General features: G+C 36.8%; 1 protein-coding gene across 1 annotated transcript in view; it reads left to right on the top strand.

Moving 5' to 3' along the window:
* Positions 1 to 1512: 1512 nt before the first annotated feature.
* LOC110037363 (protein high chlorophyll fluorescent 107-like) overlaps positions 1513 to 21986 on the top strand; it is a 33370-nt gene continuing 12896 nt past the window's right edge. Inside the window, exons 1-2 of the mRNA XM_020741994.1 lie at positions 1513 to 1764; positions 17732 to 17842. Coding sequence (XP_020597653.1) covers positions 1513 to 1764; positions 17732 to 17842 — 363 coding nt within the window. The remainder of the gene's footprint in view (positions 1765 to 17731; positions 17843 to 21986) is intronic.

The raw sequence follows: 21986 nt of genomic DNA, 5'->3' as shown, positions 1-21986 counted from the left end.
TCGATCATAATTGGGTTGACTGAATTCATCTCCTTTGTTACACCTTTGGTTGGCCCAATATCATTGACTGGGGTGTACCATTTTGCTCATATGATTTGTGTTCATCATTCAGTCCCTAGGTGTTAAAAATTATGTTGTGTGATCTATTTGGGTTTGCCCAAGTGATTGAATTTATCATTTTGTTTTGATAGGTTTATCTTTTGAGTTAGCGTTATTGATAAGTTCAGTTAGTTGGATTATACTTCCTTTAATATGCCTTTGCAACAAAAAGAGAAAGTTGTGTGGCATCATAGAAAATTGTATAGGCCAGTTGAATTTTAGGGATTAAATACAAAAGGTTAATTTGATATAATGCATTAAGAAAAGTCTGAAAAGAGAAAAAAAATTGTTGGTAAAATTTCTAGAATTGGTGTTAGTGATTTTTGTATGGCATGTGGTAGTCAAGATACTGATAAATTCTACGGTACTTCTGGCACCTGGTTTTTCATGTTTGAATGAAATGTCATCTAAATTATCATGCCTGGATCGTGTGCCTGATAGGTAGTTTTTCTGGAGCAGTTAGTATAAAACTTTAGGCTGATAATTCTTTCCCTTGAGCAGTTGCTATTTTTAGCTGTATGGAACTCTAAACAAGGGATTTTATCACCTATACATAGTGCTGGTGTTTTTAGTAAATATGCCGAGGCTGTGTTAAATTATTATTAGTAGAGCTCTAATAAGGAACTCTAAGCCGTTTACTTGGGGACCAATTTATCACAACATAAGTTGGTTTCTGGTAATTAGTTCTTATAAATGCTGTTGCTTTCCATCTCTTCTAATTGATTCTGTGCTCTTTTTTATTTATCCATGTATGTACCACGCAGGGCTACTTTTTATTGTGAGAAGTGGTTTAAGTTGATTGAAATTCAAGCAATTATTTTTGTAGAAAGTGGATGCCAGTGAGATTCTATTTTTGAACTCACCTTCATAAATGATTTTACCTTTTAACATTTAATTATGACAAAATATGTATAGTCAATAGGATAATAAGCTAGAATATTGTTTTACTTTACTAATAATGGAATAAGATAAAATTAGCATAAGGGTGGAATAAAAAATGAAACTCATTGCGCTAGTACAAATAAGCAAATTGACTCTACAAAACAATTAAATATAGTGTGTCTAGGTTGTAACTTATCTCTGAAACTCAATTCCAATCATTTCCAAATTACATTGAATGATTGAAATAAACTAACCCTTAATGTTGCAAGACTTTGTATCAACAAAAAATTTAATTTTTCTGTTTCTCTGTACAGATTATGAGTGTTGCTGCCTTTATCTCTTTTTTTAAATGAAAAAAATGTAAAAGGTTGAATTTTGTAAAATTGTTTGTCTTACTGTTCGACATTCACACATAATACAAAGGAATTGATTTTCTTTGTCCTCTCATCCTGATTGCATGATTTTACAAGAATAACATTTTTTCTGAAATATGTATCTTTCCATGCTCTCATTTTGCTTTCGTTACTTTTGATGCAGAAAGCAGTTCAAGCGAGTCCAAAAAATAGGTTTGCCTGGCATATATGGGCATTATTTGAAGCTAATCAAGGTAACGTTGAAAAAGGAAGGAAACTTCTTAAAATTGGGCATGTTCTAAACCCAAGGGATCCTGTGCTCCTTCAGTCTCTTGCTCTTCTTGAGTACAAGCATTCATCTGCTAATCTTGCCCGTGTTCTGTTCAGAAGAGCATCTGCAATTGATCCCAAGCATCAGCCCGTTTGTTTTGTAAGAATAACTAATCACTTTTATCTGCAATTTCAGTCGATGGTTTAATCATTCTTGTTCTTTACTGTCTCTTGCGGATTCTTTCTATTATTTAGGGTTTCTAGAAAACGTATTGTCTGCAAGTTTACAAAGTAAATTATTTAAACCGAAAAGATTTCACCGTTTCTATGCTGAGTTCTTAATGACTTATGGTACAGCATTATGCTTTGAGTAAAGAGTAGATGAATTGATCTTCCAACTAATAGTAAAATTAAACTTGGATTCATCGCTATTATGTTGGACAATGTGCTTTTGGAAATTATCTACAAATGTGTTCTACAAAAGACTGAGCGGCTTCTAACTGCCATAAATGTGCATTTCCTTGTGACCAAGGCAACAGCAGAGCGGCATATGTGCTGGGTTTTTTGGTGGGGTCTGTGCTAGATCTCGCGCATTGGCTTATGCAGCATTTTTTATGTAGGAACTAGTAGCCGTGTTAAATGGGAAAACTATACAAATGCAAATGTAATAAATTGTGTGAAGTGGGGAATTTTCTCTCAACAATGTGCTGTCCTTTATATATGCTTCCTCTAAATAACAGTTTCAGATTTTTTCGAACATCTACATCTTCAAAATGCTTGTTATTTGTAGAATAACAAAATAATATATATTTAATAGTTAAGCGTGATATCTTGTTTTATATCAACTTATTCAGTTAATGCGCGTATCAATAGCCCTCCATGTATTATGACTAAATCCACTTCTTGCATGTCATCTCATCAATCCATAGGCTCATAGATGCCACCTCACCAATCCGGGTGGGCTACTTTGCTGTAATTATTTGTGTAGCTAAGTTTTAATTCTTAATTTTGTATACCTCTTATTAACTCTTCTACAGTTTCTATAAATATGACTCAGATGCTGGAATAAAAGGGAAACAATTCATGCACAACTTTTTTTATCATCCAGCCATAGCTAGAGGAAAAAATCACTTTCTTAATTATTTGTTTTCTGAAAAGTGCCTCTTGACTTGTTGTTTCTTATTTTTGCTCGAATTATGGATTCATATTGATTTTTTGGCTGGCGAGGAACCCTTGAAATCTCCCATTTTGCAAGGCTACTTCTGGCCATGCTTGATGAACTAGTGTTTGCTACATTGAAGAAAATCCTTAACAGATCTCTTTTTCGCATGTAACTTTGGTTGCAGCAGCCTACTTGCTTGTGTGTTTGGTCATCCTCTCAATGAGAGATTCAAAAGGATATTCTATTTGCACCCATGAGGAAATCAAGATTGTGCCTTTGCGAATCTCCAGCTTCATTTTGGAGAAGTTCGTGATTTGCTCGCATGTGCATTCTACTTCATGAGAATCAAGATCCCTCTATTAATCGCGGTCTTGCAAATTGTGATCTTGTTTTAGAGAAGTTCTTAATCCTGCCATGAGAGAACCTCTGACCCATTAAGGTCTTGAGTTTTATTCAAATAGGGGTTCAATTTTGTTTTGCTTTTACCGCATTTCCTTGCCAATTATGACTTTGTGAATTGCATCTACAGTTTGCTTGATCTCGCCCTTCATTAACCTGCAAATCATGTAGGCCCTTGCCAAGTGAATTTCTCTGCTCTTGTATGTTGATTATGCTCAATATGTTTATTATGATTGTACATGTTAAAGGTGCCAGCACGAATTGCGATGACATTTCACGGGTAACTGAAGAGGTGCTGTGGTCTCGTTGGGCCTAACAAGAGCGATCTGAGATTACATGGTCGACCGAGTAGTTTTCTCCTTGCATCGTGGAAACGGTGCATTTTATACAGATAAGAAAAGAATCACCCCTGAAGAATTCAACTTATTAAATCCGTTTGGTCGAACCCGTCACCCTTCATCTTGGGTAGCTCGTGAAGAAGAAACGGGCCCTTCAACTTCAAGGCGGATGGTGAGGATTCTCGGTTAGTAGTTGCCCTACCTTATCGTGGTCTAGCCAAGCAGCCACTCGGCCTAACAACTGTCGGACTATCGTATTTGTGGACCCCATGGGGATCTTTATGTATGGACTAAAATACCACCATCGTATCTATGTATTATAGGGGTATATTTTGTAAATGTATAAGGACCTGTTCGTATAAATAAGTGGTCCATTTCATGAATAAAGGTTATGCAAATTTACTATTTTTTATTGTGTTATTGCTTTCTTTCTCATGCCCCAACGCTCTATTCCTTAAGCATATTTCCCGGATAGATTTAGATTCAACATCCTGAAAGGTGCGGTAAGTATAGAGCCATGCTATCAACAAGGAGAAGAGCACAACAATTACAGAGGATGTGGAGTAACCAAAGAGCGGTGGCCAACATTGACCCCCCACGAGATGACATGGAGGAACTTATGCGAGGAAGAATGCAGGAGATAATGACTCAAATTATGGATCAAGTGACGGGCCAAGTCGCCGAGGTCTTAAGGGCCATCACAGGCATGCTGAGAAATCATTCCCCACAAGAGCATAACCGACCGTAGGAGCTGGTGCTGACGCACGGCCACAGGAGGGGGAACCACGGCCTCGAGGGGGTTGACAACTCACAAAACCAAAAAGCGCCGAATTGGATCTAGTGGAAAGGCAACGCGTCGGGCGTAATGAAGTCCCTCGCAGTTGGAGAATGCTTTCTCCCTTCATATCTCTGGAGCGAAGCCCCTGGAAAAGTTCAAATTGTTGGTCTTGGAAGCTTATAGGGGATGATTAGACCCCAACGATCACATCGTCGCATTTAAATCGACTGTATGCTTGCTTAAGATCTTAGATGCATTCAAGTGTTGTCTGTTTTTCACCACTTTGAGGTCGTCACCCTTGAAGTGGTTTCACATGCTCCCGGTCGGGTGCATCAACAACTTTACTGATTTCAAGAGGTTGTTCTTGGCGCAATTTGCTAGCACCCAAAAGTCCACGAAGAGCGTGCAGTCCCTATGGCAGCTCATGTAGGGTGGGCATGAGAGTATGCAATGGTTCATCGTATTTTTGCAAAAAAAAATGTTTGAAGTGAAAGGCATCAAAGTCGACGCCGTCGTAGCCATCTTGTAGCAAGCCATGAGGTCTGAAATATTTTCCTAAGACCTCAGTATTAACAAACCTCAAGATTTAGCTGATCTGTTGGAAAGGGCCAACAATCATATGCTAGCGGAGGAGAATACCCCCAAGCAAGAACTAGAAGGACGCAACGCCCAAAGAAAGGCTCCCCCGGGAGGCGAGTCGAAACCAAGGGAAGAATGTAGACCGCCCATCCGACACCGTTTCAAAGAAGACCAGTCCTCACGCAATGGCGGAAGCACTGAACGTTGTAACCGATACGGCGGCCAAGCAAGGAATCGAGACCCGCGATCAGCTTGGTACTATGAGAGAGGCGCTGCGATATGAACAACATATGAAGATTATGATGGCTTGCGGGCTACCCCTCTGAGGGTATCTATGGCAGAAGTCGTGGACGCCATCCAAGACAAAGTATTTGAAAGAGATTACATCAATGAGAGTCGGAGGTTTTCTTCGAGACGCAAGGAAGTACTGCAAATACCACTACAAGGAGGAATGTAGGCACCTTCGGGGTCTCATTGAGGAGTTTATCAAGGTGGGGAAACTAAAGGAGTTCGTGGCCCAGGGACACTAGGGTCAGAGGCAAGAGAAAGCGCCGGCGGTGGAGGCCCCACCCGGGCCCGTCCGAACGAATTTCGTCCATATCGTCGGGGTAGTCCCAATGATCCTTTTAGGAACAGGCACCCCTCAGCGCGACTACTTAAAGCAACTTCCCGATGTTACAATTGGCTTGTCTGAAAAATTTCTTCTCTTTCATCCACTATGTTGGAGGAACCAGATAGACATGCAGACTCGACTCCATTCAGTGGTAGAAGATTGAACCGTTGTGGTTGTACGCTCCCAAGTGGAGAAATTTCCTCAAGTGTTTTGGGGGAAGATGCCGTCACCAGTGGGATCTAGGTGCTGCTAGGGAGGTAAACGAAGAACCAAAAGCTCCGACAGCTGAAGTCGGAGCTCCCACAACCCCAGGAGATTGATGTGGTGTTGTAGCTGGACCGGTTGGTCCAGCAGGTGCCGGTCCAGCTGGGAGGCGGGATCAGCCAACCTTCTATTGGGCGGGAGTTACCGCCCCTCCCCTCTCCCACCGTCCTAATTCACTCCCTTCCAAAAGGTGGTTCTTCTTCATGTTCTATTGCTTGCCTCTTCTATCCCCTTTCCTATTTATATTTCTTTCCAATTCCTATTCCTTCCGTTCCTACCAACAACTATTATATATGTATTATTTGAGTGCTTTAGGGTTAGTTTTTGATCATTCCAAATTCCAGTTTACTTCCTTTGTAGTGCTCCTCTTCTGAGGGTTCTATTTGACGGCAAGTAGGTGTTCCGGTTGTAACTCATCTGAGGTGGTGATCGTCTTCAACGGTTTAAGAGTTGCTCCGACTGTAACCCGTCCTTGCTGGATACTTATCTCCCCCAACTACCTCTGTTGTCCTTCACCTTCCTTGCTGCCGCCTGCCATCTAGCCAAAGTCTAGTCACCACCGGCCCCCCTGCTCACCTTCTCTGTTGCTGTTTGCCACCTCCAGCAGTTATCCTGCTGCCTCCAACCCATCCTGCACCTTCCAGGTTCCTGTCCATTCTTCTGGACACTGTCCCGACCCCCGCCGCCTTTTCCAGGTTGTTCCCTCTTCGATGTGCTGTCCCATGCACCGCCGAGCTCTTCTAGGTCGCTGTTCGCCATCCCTTTCTTTCCTGCAGGCCGTCAACCACCTGCGAACCCTCTAGCACTGCTGCAACCTGCTGGCCGCTACCAGCCAGCTCTATAATAACTTTCTTTCTGCCTTCTGGATTTCCTGCCCTCTTCTATAGGGGGTCATTTCTGTCTTTTATGCTGTCTTCCTTTTCTTAAGTTTGCAGTCATCATTGTTCGTGTGTTGTTTTTGGTTGAGGAGTTGTCTTATACATTCTTTGGAAGTCAGCAATAATATTTATTATTTGGTCGTGATTTTGGTTAGCTCCGGCGTCACAATTTGTTGACCTTGCCTCTCGTCAACCTGCAAATCATGTTGGCCCTTATCAAGTGAATTTCTCTGCTGTTGTTGGTTGATTATGATTAGTATGTATATTGTGATGCACATATTAATTAATACATTGAATATTTTTGTTGTATGTCTTACAAGTAAAAGATTACTTCAGCAGTACTTTTTTATGGGAAAATAATGATGAGGGTGTGTGTTGATGGAGTTGATCTGGCTTTTTTTGAACAATGGAATTGTCTTATTAGCAAAACAAAGTTGAAGAATTATGTTATAGTTTTTAGAATTTGTTGATTCGAAGCTTGTTCTTGTTAAAAATAAAAATAAAAAAATCACTGCCCTCATTCCAGGTCTCTCACTCTCACACTCAGGCCTCGCTGAGGTCCATTTGTTGGCAATCTTGTTAAAAAAAACTCAAAAAAAAAAAAAAAGATTAACATACATAGCACACAAAACATATAAATTTACATATGTCACAAACTTTAATATTTACATAAAAACACTTAAAATCGTCTAACAAGCACAAAAATAAGACTACGTTTTCTCCTCCGTTATTTCATCAGCCGCTTGGTGTCACGTGGGAACATAAGCTGCTGTTCCATTCCTTTTCTTCTTCTTGCTTGCCTTATACGACCTTCCTTTGTCTGAACAAGGTTAATTTCATTTACCATCCTTCTGCCTTAACTGTGCTCCGTGTGGCTGAAGAAAAAAATGGCAGAAAAAGAAAATTCGAGCTGAAAGCTTATCTTCTACATTTGACTTGCTGCCTCTTCATTATTTTATAACACGCTCGGGAGAATTGAAATAGATTCCTCTCTCTTTAACCTCAGACAGTGCACATAACTGAAGCTCTCTTTGTTTTATTCCTTTGGTTAGTTATCTCCGTTTTTTTTTTCTTAAAAAGTTTGGATCTTCAGCAATGCAGGAATCTTTCGTTTTTCAGTTTTTTATATTTTTTCCCTTTTGTCTAGAAGATTTACATACGTACCACTCAATTCTTATTTATTTAAATCATGAACACCTAAACTTCAATTTTAAATTTTGACATATATGCCACCTTATCTATGCTTAAAAAAGTATTTCACTTTTAAAAAATTAAAATAGTGGTACTTTTGATGTGATATGAAATATGTGGGTGGTGTAAAATTCAGGTGTTAGATATGTAAATGCATAGCAATTGGGCGGTATGTAAGTAAATGCCCCCTTTTTTTGGTTGCAGTTTTAGATATTGTTTGTGGGTCTCTTCTTCTTATCTGCATAAAAGATTACTTCCTTGTTAGAGAGAGAGACAGTCTGAGTGAGATGTTGGTTCCCGTAACTAATATAGTTACAGTTCTTAAACATTAATAATGTTGATTAATTATGCTCCAAATTAATATGAGAGGAGTTATAATCACTTTCAATTTGCAGTTTTCTTCAATGAGAAGAAATAAAAAGTAAAATAATTAATTTTTTGGGATCTCTAATCCTTTTCTCTTTTAAAGAAACCATGCACCATCAATTCAAGAGGGAAAAAGGTTTAGAAGATTTCAAAATTGACGATAAACAAGATCAATTAATGTCCGGAGATATGTTATTTGATTAAATTAATTTTCACAGATTATATTATTCGGTCGACTCTATTTTGAAGACAACTTTATGAAATCAAAGTTTCTTTTATTTACAATTTTAATTTCATATTATTGATAAAATCAAATCGCCAAATTTTTATTCATCTTTTGTTATGTGTTCGATTAATTTTCTCTTTTAAGATATTTCTTATAATAATTTGCCAAATGCCTGATCGGGAGGAAATGCCACAATGCATTTCATGAGAAATCCACAAATAGATGTTTGAGAAACTTCTATAAAGAATGTGCAGCAGAGAATCCTCCAACTGCAATATAGGTTTTCCACAAGAGTTTCCCATAGCCACAATTGTGACTTACGAATTTGAAAGAATGCAGTAGATTCCTTCCACTATGCAGGTTCTAGAGATGACCCCTACCCCGAAGAGTTGGTCTGAAATATTAGTTTAGTTGGATTTCAATGTAAAGTTGAATTTGTCATATTTTGATCGCCAAATGGATCCGGATGAGTTCATCAAGTGGCTATGGATAGTAGAACATATCTTTGAGTGTAGTTCATTCCCCCGGACGTAACAGTGAAACTAGTCTCCAACAAATTAAAAGCAGTGTGTTGTTCTGTTGGAAAAATTTAAAGCGCCTATGCTAGCATGAGGGAAAATGCAAAGATCACTGCTTGGTCCAAAATAAAACGAGAAATGCGTTGTCATTACATATCAGTTCATTGTTGACTAGATGTTTAGACAATTGCTCAAAATTGGAGAGGCAACATCACTGGATGATTGTCATACCTTACAGGCCGAGTTCAACCTCAGAATCGAGCAGTAAGAGTAAGCTCAAGGGAACATCAAAGCTAACCCCGAGTGGAGAACAAATGTAACTAATTCACATTCTTAAATTTGTCCTAGCCAAAAAGTGTTTCAAGCGTTACGGATTTGGGCATATTGAATCAGATTACTCAATCAGGAGAATGATTTGTTTCACTGATCAGAGAACAGTTAAAGAAATAGACAATGATCCAGGAGAAGGTGAAGATTTCAGAAAGGATTATCAATTTTCTACCGACGATGAAGAAATATCAGCGATACTAATTGACCCTATGAGAGTTACTCCAACTGAGTTAATAGTAGTTGCTCTAGAAGAGAGTGAGTTTGAGGTAATGGGCGTTCATGCAAGGTATCAGATTGTGGTTCCCCGAACTACCTTTCTGCAGGTGTTGAGAGGAGCAACAGTAGCATGATATTAGATGTCCAAATGAGCCATGATTTGGAGGTGTTGATACTAGACACATGAGAACCTCAAGCAAGAGAATTTCGTAATTTTTTAGATACATATCCTGTCGTCTGAGTTGCCCCTATTGTTGGAGGTCCAACATGTCATATGTGAGATTCTTTTGCGCCACCTCTAGAAGATTATATGGAGTCCTTTGGGTATAAAAACTCAGTTCAACTGTGTTTCCGCCGATAGATGATTACAAAGGATGGATAAACCACAATGTTGGAATTAGCCTTAGGAGGTTTGCTAGAAGGAACATTCTACAGTGGCATGTAGGTCTTTTCTGAGAAGAATAATAAGAAGAAGAAGAGACATCTCTTGAGTGATTACACTTTAGTGTGGTTCAGCTTGCTATATTTATCGTTCTTGAGTTAATTCCTCCTAACAAACTTGTTTATCAGATACATCTAATCGAGTTTGAGGAGTGGGAGTCATAAATTATAGATTTACTTGCTTGAGATTTGGCTCATGAGATTCAACATTGTTATACAGCTTCAGCTTAGGTTGTGTCAAAAGGGTATGAATATTTATTTTATCAGGATGTCATTTTTGCTACCTTTAGCGGACCGACCTAACTACTATGAAGAGATAGTAGTTTCGACGGATAAGGTCGAAGCTTCCTCAATCTTGTGAGACTGATGCAGAGCGTCTCCCTCTTATGAAGCGGATGCAGGATTACGTCTCTGCATGAGGTGTGACAATAGTCGCGTCTTGACCTTTGATCCAAGACTTCTTTCTTATTTGGAGTGGGTTCACTTTTATTTATCCTAGGCTTATATATTTGTTTTTCGTGTTTTGAATTTTTGGTTTTGGATTGTGTTTTTGTCAGGACAGCTATCAGCATCCCTTATTTTTCCTTCTAGGGCTATATTCGAGGGCGAGTTGTGCTCTGATTATATCCTTCAAGGGTCGAGTGGTGTTCCGGATGTATCTCGCTCCAGAGGTGGTATTTTTCCTTCCCCAACTCCGCTACATCCCTCCCGCTTTGCTGCCACATATTTCTCCTTGCTGCAGCTGCCCAAACAACCACTTCCAGACTGTTTTCTTGCAGTTTCTATGTTCCCAACCGCCCCCTCATTGCTACCAATCACCCAAAATCCTTTCTACTGTGTCCTTGTTGTTGTTCTATTCGTCAGAATCATCTGTGATGTTGTTCCAACCACTTAGAAACACCCCCCTTGCCGCCGCCTCATTGCCAACTGCCCATAATCATTCCTTTGGAACCCCTGCAGATGTCCCAACCATCTAAAACCATCCCCCTCGCAGCCTCCTTGTTGCCAGCAGCCCAAATTCATTCTTCTTGTAGCCCTATTGTTGTGACAGCTGCCAGAATCCTCCTCACGACTTTTCCATCGACTTTAGATCACCTTTAATCGTTGTTCCTCCTCTGTCCAGCCTTATCACCTTGCCACCACTTTTTTAAGTCCCTAGTAATAACTACCACCTCCCTAAATCTGCCCTAGTCGTGCGCCGTATATGTTGTTATTTTTTGTTTCCATAGTGTTGATTGTAACTGCCAATTAGCTTTTGCAATAATAATATTTGTTCTTTTATTGTTATTTTTTACTGCAATGATTAAATAAAAAGTTTAAGTATATAAAATTTAGTTAAAATAATGTAATACAACAATAATTAATAAATTAAATTAAAACAAAATTAAGTAAATTGATAATTGAATATTTTATATTTTATTGGTTTTAATTTGAAAGAAATGATACAATTTCAAGCACAAGCAAATTATCTATGATTGATGTGAGTACTTATACTTTTAAATCATAGCAATATTTAGTTTCTCATTAGTATGATTCACTCTATGACGTGTTTAGATAGATTTTACTGACTTTTAAGTTCAATTAATCATATTGAGTATATGTGATTAATATTTGCATGTCATTTAAATGCATAATTTAGGTTATTGAACGATATGAAAACAAAATATGAATGAGATTTATTATTTGATTACTTGCATGTGTATGTTTGATTATGATGAAGTCACTTCTTTATAGTACCAGCGGAGAAATATTAAGATTCTCATGCACGTAATTGGAAAATAATATTGATATCGATGTGTCTTAAATGGTACAAATATAGACAATACTCTTGTAACTATTGTATACACATTAAAAAGATATTGATATGTAAATAAAATAATAAGACACAGTAGATGTTTAAAACCACCTTTAATAATAATATTAGATAGTACAAACCGTCAAATGCCTTTATATTTTTTATACAATTTAATTGACATGCATGTTGTCTTGCTTTTCATTGAATTACTTTAGTTTATGAGTATGAGTATTCATTAGTTTCATTTAGTTTACTGTTTTTTTAATTAATTTTTTCAGGTTTAATTAATTGATTAAAATATGTGCGATAGAAGAGAATTTTTATAGAAGACGTAGACTTCCAGAAATGAGGTAAAGCTTAGCTACATTACTTTAATTCATTTTCTTGTGACTGTTTCATATATTAAAAGGTTAGTTATATAATAAAATTTTATTTTCTACCGTTCGATCGAGTTTCCACCTTGGTTAATTCCAAAGTTCGGGTTTGGTCGTGATAAAAGTGGTAGCAGAGCAAGGTTTTGGAATAATTAATTTAATTTCGATGAAAGAGCCAATAGGATAATTACAATAAAAATTTAATAATAATAAAATAAAAAATTTAATTTAACAATAATTAAATAATTATTTTAATTTAAACAAATAGATGCACCTGAGACTATAAAAGTGAGAAGTTCATTAGAAAATGCAGAAGTATCGCCTGCTGTTAATGTTAATACAAATGCTCCGACTCCACTGATTCAGGAGTCCAGATCACAGCCTATTGGAAATGATACGGTCGTTGTGAATAAACATTTGAAATTATTCAAGATCTACATCCACTTTTATTCAAGAGAATTGAATATTCGATTGAAGTGAAGAACCAACTAATGAGGATAGAGAAAATATTAGATAGTATGATGTGCCCTGACAAAATAAGAGTATTGTTAGCTACTTTTGTTCTGGATGAAGAAACGGAAAGGCGGTGGCGTTGGCAACGTCATGATCTCTTAGGGGATATATCCAACATGATAACTTGGGAGGAGTTTGTGAAGCTTTTTAGGGAGTGGTTTGTACGGCTATCCGATCAAAGACAGATACAAGATACATTCATCAAGTTGGTGGAGAGGGAAAGACAATTATACAGTATGAAATAGAGTTCACTGCACTATCAATATTAGCCCCACAACTGATAGCTATTGCAACAGAGAAGTGCTACAGATTTCTTTCAGGATTAAAAGGTTCTATCAAGCAACTATTGGTGCCTTTAGACATTGATGAATATTCAATGTTAATAGAGCGGGCTAAACAAGTAGAAATTGATTTCTAGCTTATTCGTAAGGAGACAAGTAAGAGGAAAAGTGTTGATGAAGGGGAGCATGTGGATCAATCGGAAGGATTCAATATGAAGAAGCCCATGTTCAGTTCTAATATATTCAATTGTGGTAGTTCTCATAGTACCGTAGTCACTTGTGTCAAATGTGGAAACAACATAAGGGTGAATGTTTGATGTGCTCTCATACATGCTACTGGTGTCACCAGCCTGATCACATAGCTAGATATTGCCGTTCACTTGGCCAAAAAACATCAGATGAACATAAATCCGTTGAATCTCCTTCATAGAAGACTGCATGTGGGCATAGAAGGATAGAGTCGCTTCAGCTACTACTCAAGTTCAATCAGGACAGCCAGCTCAAACTCGAGTTTATTCTCTGAATAGTAGAGAGCCTAAAGAACCTACTATTGATGTTGATGGTACTAGGGATTGATCAGTTTCATGTTTTATTGCATGTTATATGAGTTTCATTTTAGTGTGTCTTTATCAAAGGATATGTGGTGTTATTGTTATGTTACCTTGCTTTTGTTGTGTTATTGTTGTTACATTGCTTTAAATGTGATGTTACCCTGTTTCACTTAATAGGAGAAGTTTCGTTATGTTATCTTATGCTAGATTTTTATTTTATTATGTTTATGTTTCATCTTGTTGAATTAGATTTAAATTTCGTGAAAAAAAAATTATGGATAATATAAGTTTTATCAGCTTAATCAGAAGTGAATTGAGACTTAGAATAGATTTTGCAAATTTTGAAGACGAAATTTTAATCAGGGGAGATTGTAATAATTATTAAATAATAATATTAATAAATAAATAAATAATCAAATAGTGTTGAAAATTTTTATTTCTTCTTTATGAGTCGCAAGAAGGAACACTTCAAACAAACTAATGAATGGTGAGGAGAGAACGAGAGAGGAGGAGAATTCGTTGAAGGAATGGCTCTGCTTGCTGCTTTGACCAAAGGAGTACACTATGTCTCCCATTCAAATCGAGCCTCATGTACAGAAGAAAGGAGGAAGAAGGAAGGCTCGTTTCCTCTAGAGGTAACATCGGGTGTGGCACTTGGTGTCGATGTTGAAGGAGTAGACCAAAGTACATGCGCGCATGATTGTCGAGCATCTCATGCGAGAAAGAGAAGAATCACAAGTCGCTACTGTCGAGCAGGAAGCTCCTCATGAGTATTCAAACTTCATTGAATAGGAAATACTTCGTGCTGCTTTGTTCTGCGTGAAGAAGAAGAGGACAAACATTGAGCGTAGAAGGGAGAGGAGCTTTCTCGGGTCTTGCTCTCATATGAGAGTTTAAGCTGAATTATTGTTTTCGGGTTAATGGAACCGAACCGTGAGGTAAGGGTTTTATGATATTAGTTGATTAATTTTTATTATATTATTAATCATTAATTATTATTTATAAGGTTTAATTAAATCGGGATTCAATTTATAGAAGTTTCATTTTAGGATCGGTAAAAGGATGATGACAGCTAGAAATGTTAGACTTCTATTTTCTAAAAGTGTTTGTTAATGTAATGATTAAACTTAATGTTTAAGTATTTAAAATCTTAGTTAAAATAATGTAATACAATTATATGTAAATAATTAAATTAAAACATTATTAAGCAAATTGATAATTAAATATGCTGTATTTTATAGGTGTTAATTTAAAAGAGGTGATGCAAGTTCAAAAGCAAACAAATTATCTATAATTGAGGTGAATACTTATACTTTTAAATTATAGTAATATTTGGTTTCTTTTTATTCTGATTCACTCTATGACTTTCTTAGATAGATTTTACTTGCTCTTTAAGTTCAATTGATCTTATTGAGTGTATATTATTTATATGTGCATGCCATTTAAATGTCAAATTAAGGTTATTGAATGGTATGAAAAGAAAATAGGAATGAGAGTTACTATTTTGACTGCTTGTATGTGCATGTTTGAATATATAAAATCACCCTTTTATAGTACTAGCGGAGCAACGCTAAGGTACCTGTGCATGTAAATGGAAAAAGATTTTGATATTGAAGTATCTTAAATGATACAGGTGTAGACGATGCTCCTATGATGATTTTGTACAGTACAAATTAAAAAGATATTGACATGTAAATTATATGATAAGACACATGGACTGTTTAAAATCACCTTAAATGATAATATTAGATAGTATAAACTGCGAAATTCTTTTATATTTTTTTTATAGTTTAATTGTGATGCATATTGACTCTATTTTCATTAAATTATTATAGTTTAGGAGTAGGAGTATTTATTAGTATTGTTTAGCTTACTATTGTTTTAAACTAACTTTTTCAGGTTTAATTAATTGGTTAAAAGAAGTGCAATAGAAAAGAAACTGTTTATAGAAGATGCGAACTACCAAAAATGAGGTAAATTTTAAGTATATTGCTTTAATTATTTTTTTATTTTTTGGCTTTTTCATATTTTAAAATGTTAGTTATAGAATAATTTATTTTTCACTGTCTAACCGTCTGTTCTCGTCTTGATTAATTTCAAGCCTCGGGTCAGGTTCCAAGCTCTGGGTCAGATCGTGATAGGTATCATGGCGTTTATTCATTATGAACTATGCATGTGCATATGAAATATAATCAATGTGATACATGAAAGATAATACTCAATTTTAGGAACCTTGTAATGATATATGAATTTATTTCTTAATACGAGATAAAATTTTGACCAAGTGGGTGAATATTGGTTCTTGTAACTATATATTTGCTATGGTAACTTACACATTAATTAAGTTTTAATTAATTATGGTCCAAATTAACATGAGAGTAGTTATAATAACTTCCAATTTGCAGTTCTCTTTGATGGGAAGAAATAAAAACGAAAATAATTAATCTTTTGTGGTACCTAAGCCTATTCTCTCTTAAGGAAATCGTACATTGTCAACTGCGTAGGGAAAAAAGTTTAGAACATTCCAAAATTGACGATAAACAAATAAAATCATTGGCCGAAAGTATGTTATTTGCATAAATTAATCTACAGCTTCTGTTATTGATCGACTCTACGTTTATGACAACTTTATGGAATCAAACTGAGTTTCTCTTTTATAATCTTAGCTTCCTATCATTAATAAAATCAAATTACAAAAATTTTATCTATATTTTGTTATTTGTTCAATTAAATTTCTCTTTAAGATATTTCTTAATAAATCGAACATAAAATGTATGAAATTGTCTTTTATTTTTTGGCGAGACGAATGAATAATCAAGTCTAACACAAGGTTATAACTTTTTTTTTAAAAAAAGAGCCCATTTTGATAGAGTTGTAAGGTTTAAAGTTCATGAGTTTTTCCATAATTTTGTCTTATGTAAATGGGTTTCCTAATCCTTATTGATTGATTTTTACTCATCCGTTTTTGCACTGGGAATGTAACGGACAAAGTGTTATCTTTATGCTTTTTAGATGATTTATATGCTTTATATGTAAATATTGGTTTGGTCAACAAGTTTTGGTCACATTAAACGTCGACCATTTGATGATCCGATTAGCAGAGTAGATGTTTGTCAGAGTAGATGTTTTAGATTCGACTTGTGTTAAGAAAAGCAGAGGTAGACCTAGGAAGACTTGGGCTTATTGTATAAAAAATGATCTTAATTTACTAGAACTAAATGAAAAAATGACACTAAATAGGATGCAATGGAGAAAAAGGGTTCATGTGGCCGACCCCACGTAGTGGGATTAAGGCTTTGTTGTTGTTGTTGTTGTTGTATATGTAAATATTAAGATTTGAGTGTGATATTTGTAAATATCTCTTTTAAGTGCTATGTATGTAAGTTCCCCATAATAAAAATATAAAATTATACAAAACCTACATCTATCTCAGCCCCAGCCAATGCTCCAGGAATCCCTTCTCTTCCCCCCTCTTTTTTGCTTTCCCCTTTGCACCCTTGCCCTTGTTTCTCCCATAGCCTGTAGCCGCTAGCCATGCCAACTACCTCCCACATCAAGTTCATGCACACCAAGCTTTTGTTTATCACCGCATGTCATCCAAGGGTACTTGTCCCATACAAATCCGTATCATTGTCCCAGAGTCATTGTGATCCCTCACCTCATACTGCAGCTTGCACCTCACCCTTATTTTTAATATCATGATATGACCTACAAATGATAGGTCGAAGATAATTTAGCATTGACTAGATATAACAGACATATGTCGAATAAAAATTTCTTTTTCTTTTCTTTCATCAATATTTCTGTGGAAGTAATATCAGCAAATGTTTCTTTCAAATAGATAAAAAGTTGCAAAGGTAAATGTGGAAAAGAAAATTTTATCCAATATTTGTGTTTTTTATATATAGTCGAGATGAAAAAGGTTGTATTTGAACATCTTGTTATGCCTTTTTATTCTTGAGTAACATATTTGTTTAAAGATTTTCCTGCTTTGCATGCGCTAGCTAGCGAGAATAGAATAACTTGCTTTCTGTGCAGGACTAGTTTACAAGCTCACTCAATCATGAAGCTAAAAGTTTCCTTACTTTCAAATGGTGCTTTACGTTTTCTTCACATTTTTTTATTTCCTTCATGAAAGAAGTTGTACTAAAAGCCTGGGAAGATAATAAAGTTACCTTGAATCTTAGATCAATTTAAGTTTTTTATTAATTTTCTTCTGGCTGTAATGCGAGTTAAACCTCTATGTTTAAAATTTCAATGGATTCTTTGATTGCCATATTTTCTTTCCTAATTTTGCTAGATGGCTTTTTTTAGGCATGGGGATGGATGGAATGGAAAGAAGGAAATATAAACATTGCTAGGGAACTCTACCAAAGGGCTGTTTCAATTGATATAAAGAGTGAAAGTGCTGCCCGCTGCTTTCAGGTACTTATTTTATGTAGTGTTATTTCTGACCATGCTTGACAGTCACAGTTTGACACATAAACAATATTATGTCATCATTGTTGTTTTGTGATGATGCTTGTTTCATGCTGGTAATTTTGTGTAGGTTAAGTGGATGTTGCCTAATGCTGTTGCCTTTGCTTCCTTTGCATGATGCTGTCTTACAATTTTTGCCCGCTCTAGAAGGTTTTCTGGTTCTTGTTTCATCTAGTTGAAGCTACAAAAGACTAGTTCTTCCCAGACGAAGGGAGCTTTTTGCAGAAGTCATTTTTATTTTTAGCTTGTACATAAGAGCTGAAAATTTCTTATTTATAGAAATGAGCCTTAGGGGTTCTTTAGTTTGAGTTGAGGCCAGTTTTGATGTCACTAAAGAGTGCTTATTTAGATTATGATCTAGCAAAGATGGTTGCATCACAATTATTCTACTGATGATGACTGCCATCTTGACTTTGAAAGCAATGAGGACATGAGTAATTGAAATCTCTCTTGGATGTTTTTAGCTTTCTTTGAGGATGGCTTAATGTTATGATAGTGAGGTGTTCCATGTGGGGATAGTGAGTGCCAGAGGTGTCAAGTATGGTCTCATGTAAAGAATGGTTAGCACCATCAATTTATTTTTTGATTTCATGCAAATATGAACTGATTATATGGAAATATCATGCAATAAAGACAAATTTGTTGTTGACCTTCATATTGCTCCACCTTCAATCCAGTCAAATTTACCAATAGTGGCAAAAAATGATAGTGTCACACAAATATTGTTCAAAAAGTGCAACATATTATGAAACTAACACAGAATATCGCCCTTCCATAAACAGAATTTGCTGATGAGTCAAAATTGTCTGAGAAAAATGTCCACATTGTGTGTTGCATGGCACAATGAGAAGCAAAAAAAAATTGCTTAAAATAGCTTAAACGTTGCTCGTTTATAGGAGAGATTTAACTGATGTTTCTAGAGCGTCAAAATCTCCTTGAGCAGACTCCCAATCGATTTGATCAAGTATGACAACCACCATCAACTGAGATGTTACATAAATCAAATTATAGTTGTCTCGACAACCACTTACTTTGCTCAAATGAAGTCCATTTACAAAATGATAGCACTGTGCATTTAAAATGTCATAAATACCTAGAAAAGATCTCACATCACCTAATCATTCAGGATGAATACATCGGGCTAAAGGTTTGATGTTACTTGATTAAATCCAATTTGTCTTGATCGTGCTCAAAATTGCTCAAGCATCTTATGTTCGTAGAACGAACTATATCATTGTGTCTGAAACATTGAAAATGTCACATCCGAGCTAACCCTCTCTGTAATACAAAATTCGCTAAATAGATAAATTTTACTTAAATTTAAAAATACTCCGTTTGTCACACTCCTTGAAATCATTCAAACTACTTTTATAAAATTGTATATTCTATTTTGATCAAATTGTAATATACAAGTAAATATGAATTTTTAATTTATTAGATTTTATAAATACTTTATCGAATTAATTAAATAATTTTAATTATGTAATTAACCTAATTAGAACATGGTTAACAATTCAACCCCTCTTTCCATTACATTCAATGGCTGGATCAAATCTAAGGATTGGAATTTAATGGAGTTATCTAAATATATTTATAACCTAAGCTCTACTGTCATTTACAATCTCCCGTCACTCCCTGTTTCATGAATCATGTACTGTCATTGGAGGCAGTGGGCAATTATTGGGCTGCTCTGTTGGAGCCAAAACCAAAGGACACACTAAAATAGAAAAGGAAAAGAGGAAATGGAAGGTGTCAAGTTTTTTTTTTTTTGTTACTACACGTTCTCCACCTTCTTTCCAAACTGCACAGGCTTCCTAAATCGCATAGTTTTCCCTTTCTGATCATGCAAACCTTGTTATCACCTGAAATTCACGGTAAGGTATTACCGCCTTCGCGATTCGGATGTGATTACTTGCCTTTTTCTACTACTTGATGCTGCTTTCCTAATCAAGCTTCCCACGCTCAACTCCTGTGCCTCCTCTTATTCTCTATTTTAGAGGATCACAAGCTAGTGCTTCGCATTGTCTCCCTCTAGTCTCCTCTTGGAGCCCCCAAACCCTCTCGACCAACTTCTCTACTCTTCCTTAGCTCTAACCATAACCTTTCCTCTCCCTTGCATTGGTCGATATATACTGTGGAGAGTCAAAACTTCTTCTTCCTTCAACTGAATAAGCCCTTCTTTTTTTTTCCATTTCTTTCTATAGAATGGTGGACGACTGCTCTGCTAGGGTTTCGAATGACGATCGCCATTGATTCTGTCGCTCGACCTTTCTGCTTCTTCGGCTCGCGCCCGCCTCGTCGGTGTTCTGCTGCTCCACGTTCGTTTGCGTCTGCTTGACAAGTCTGTCTCTCTGCTCGACGAGTCTACTCAGCATGAGTCTTCTCTCTGCTCGACGAGTCTGCTCGGCATCGCTCGCTCGGGGTTCGTTTGCTCTAAGAGTCTCCGAGTCTCAAATTTGCTTCGCGTTTGCGTTCTGCTCGTGAAGCTTCTCACTGTTCCTGCCGCAGCAACTTTGCTGTAGCTTAACTCGGTCAGCTCTCCTTGCTCTGATGGCGCTTCCTTGTTTGGTTGGGTCGAACAAAGTCTCCTTTGCTCACGTGGTGGGTAACCCTCAGGTAGAGTCCGCAGTGGGATTCCCCTCAAGTTATAAGGAATCTCGTGAGAGTACAAATGATTGTTCTTTTATTAAAAAGGGAAGCAGGAAAGTCGGAAAATATGCAATATTTTCTCTGAAACAGAAATTTCTACCATGACGGAAAAATTCAAGTTTACTCTTATTAGAAAATTTCAGTGGGGACACCCTCCTATGGAGGTTATCAGAAAGAGCGTTGATGATCTTAAGCTAGTAGGCAAGTGGAAAGTGGTACTCATGGATAGAAGACATGTGTTGATCCAACTAACAGTGGCTGAAGACTACACCATAATTTTCTCCAAGAAATATCTCAATATCAAAGGTAAATCAATGAAGTTACTCAAGTGGTCTACTAATTTCGACCAAAATCATGAAACTCCCACTGTACCGGTATGGTTTAGTTTATCTGGTCTCAAGCTGCATTTTTTTCACCATCAAGTTCTCTACTCTATTGGGGCCATCCTTGGGATCCTTTTAAACTAGATCTGCCCAATTTCAGCCTAACTATCTGCCTACTTTAAACCTAACCAAACCCTCGGTGGCAAGAATACTTGTAAAAAAGAATATTAATTTACCTGATGTTACTGAAGTCTGGTTAGGCACAGCCCATAATGGTTATTGACAACAAATCGTCATGGAACACAAACCCCCATATTATACTCACTGTAAGATGTTTGGCCATATCCTTACTAAATGCCACAAGCATCATCCTAATTTGAAATCTAAAGTTCAAGTGAATAAGGATGGGTCTAACCCCTCTCCTATGGACATTTTAGTTCCACCTGAGAAGGATACTACCAGACAAGAGGTGCCTATTGCCCCTAAGGACTCCCTCCCCCATGACACTGTTGTTACTGTTACTGCGATGCGGTGCTGACATCTACAGACTCCATTGGAAAACAATATTGCTGGATTATTACCTATAAATGGGAGTGTTCAGACTGATAATCAGGAGAACCTCGCAACTCCACTTCTTCAAGAAGTAACCGGTGTAACGGTAACTCACACTTATCATATTGTAGAACCTATTGTGGGTACTACTGTTCCTTCTGGTTCAGCTCTACCCCATCAGGCGGATTCTTTAGAGGAGGAATGACAGGTTTACACTTCCAGGAGGAAGAAGAAGAATGGAGATCTACTAGAGCTCAAGAGTCTTATGGATGATACTTTGGTTACTACTGGTAATGGTCAGCACCTTATCAATCTGCTAGCTGCATCACTACCGAGAACTAGAGCCAGAGGCAAGACTAGATTGGGATGACCCACACTTTTTCAGCGCCCGGGTGGTTTTTGGGTTTCTTTTTATTTCTATATGCACCCATCTTTTACATTTTTTGGTGTGTGTTGTACCGTGTGGGTTGGGTGTTTAGGCCCACCCATACAAACCTATTTATATCTTTATCATTAATATATCAGCCCTTGGGCTTTTTCACACACACACACACAGATATATATAT

The sequence above is a fragment of the Phalaenopsis equestris genome, unplaced genomic scaffold (assembly GCF_001263595.1).
Source record: "Phalaenopsis equestris unplaced genomic scaffold, ASM126359v1 Scaffold219034, whole genome shotgun sequence".
NCBI lineage: Eukaryota > Viridiplantae > Streptophyta > Magnoliopsida > Asparagales > Orchidaceae > Phalaenopsis > Phalaenopsis equestris.
This window is presented reverse-complemented; position numbering and strand designations above follow the sequence as displayed.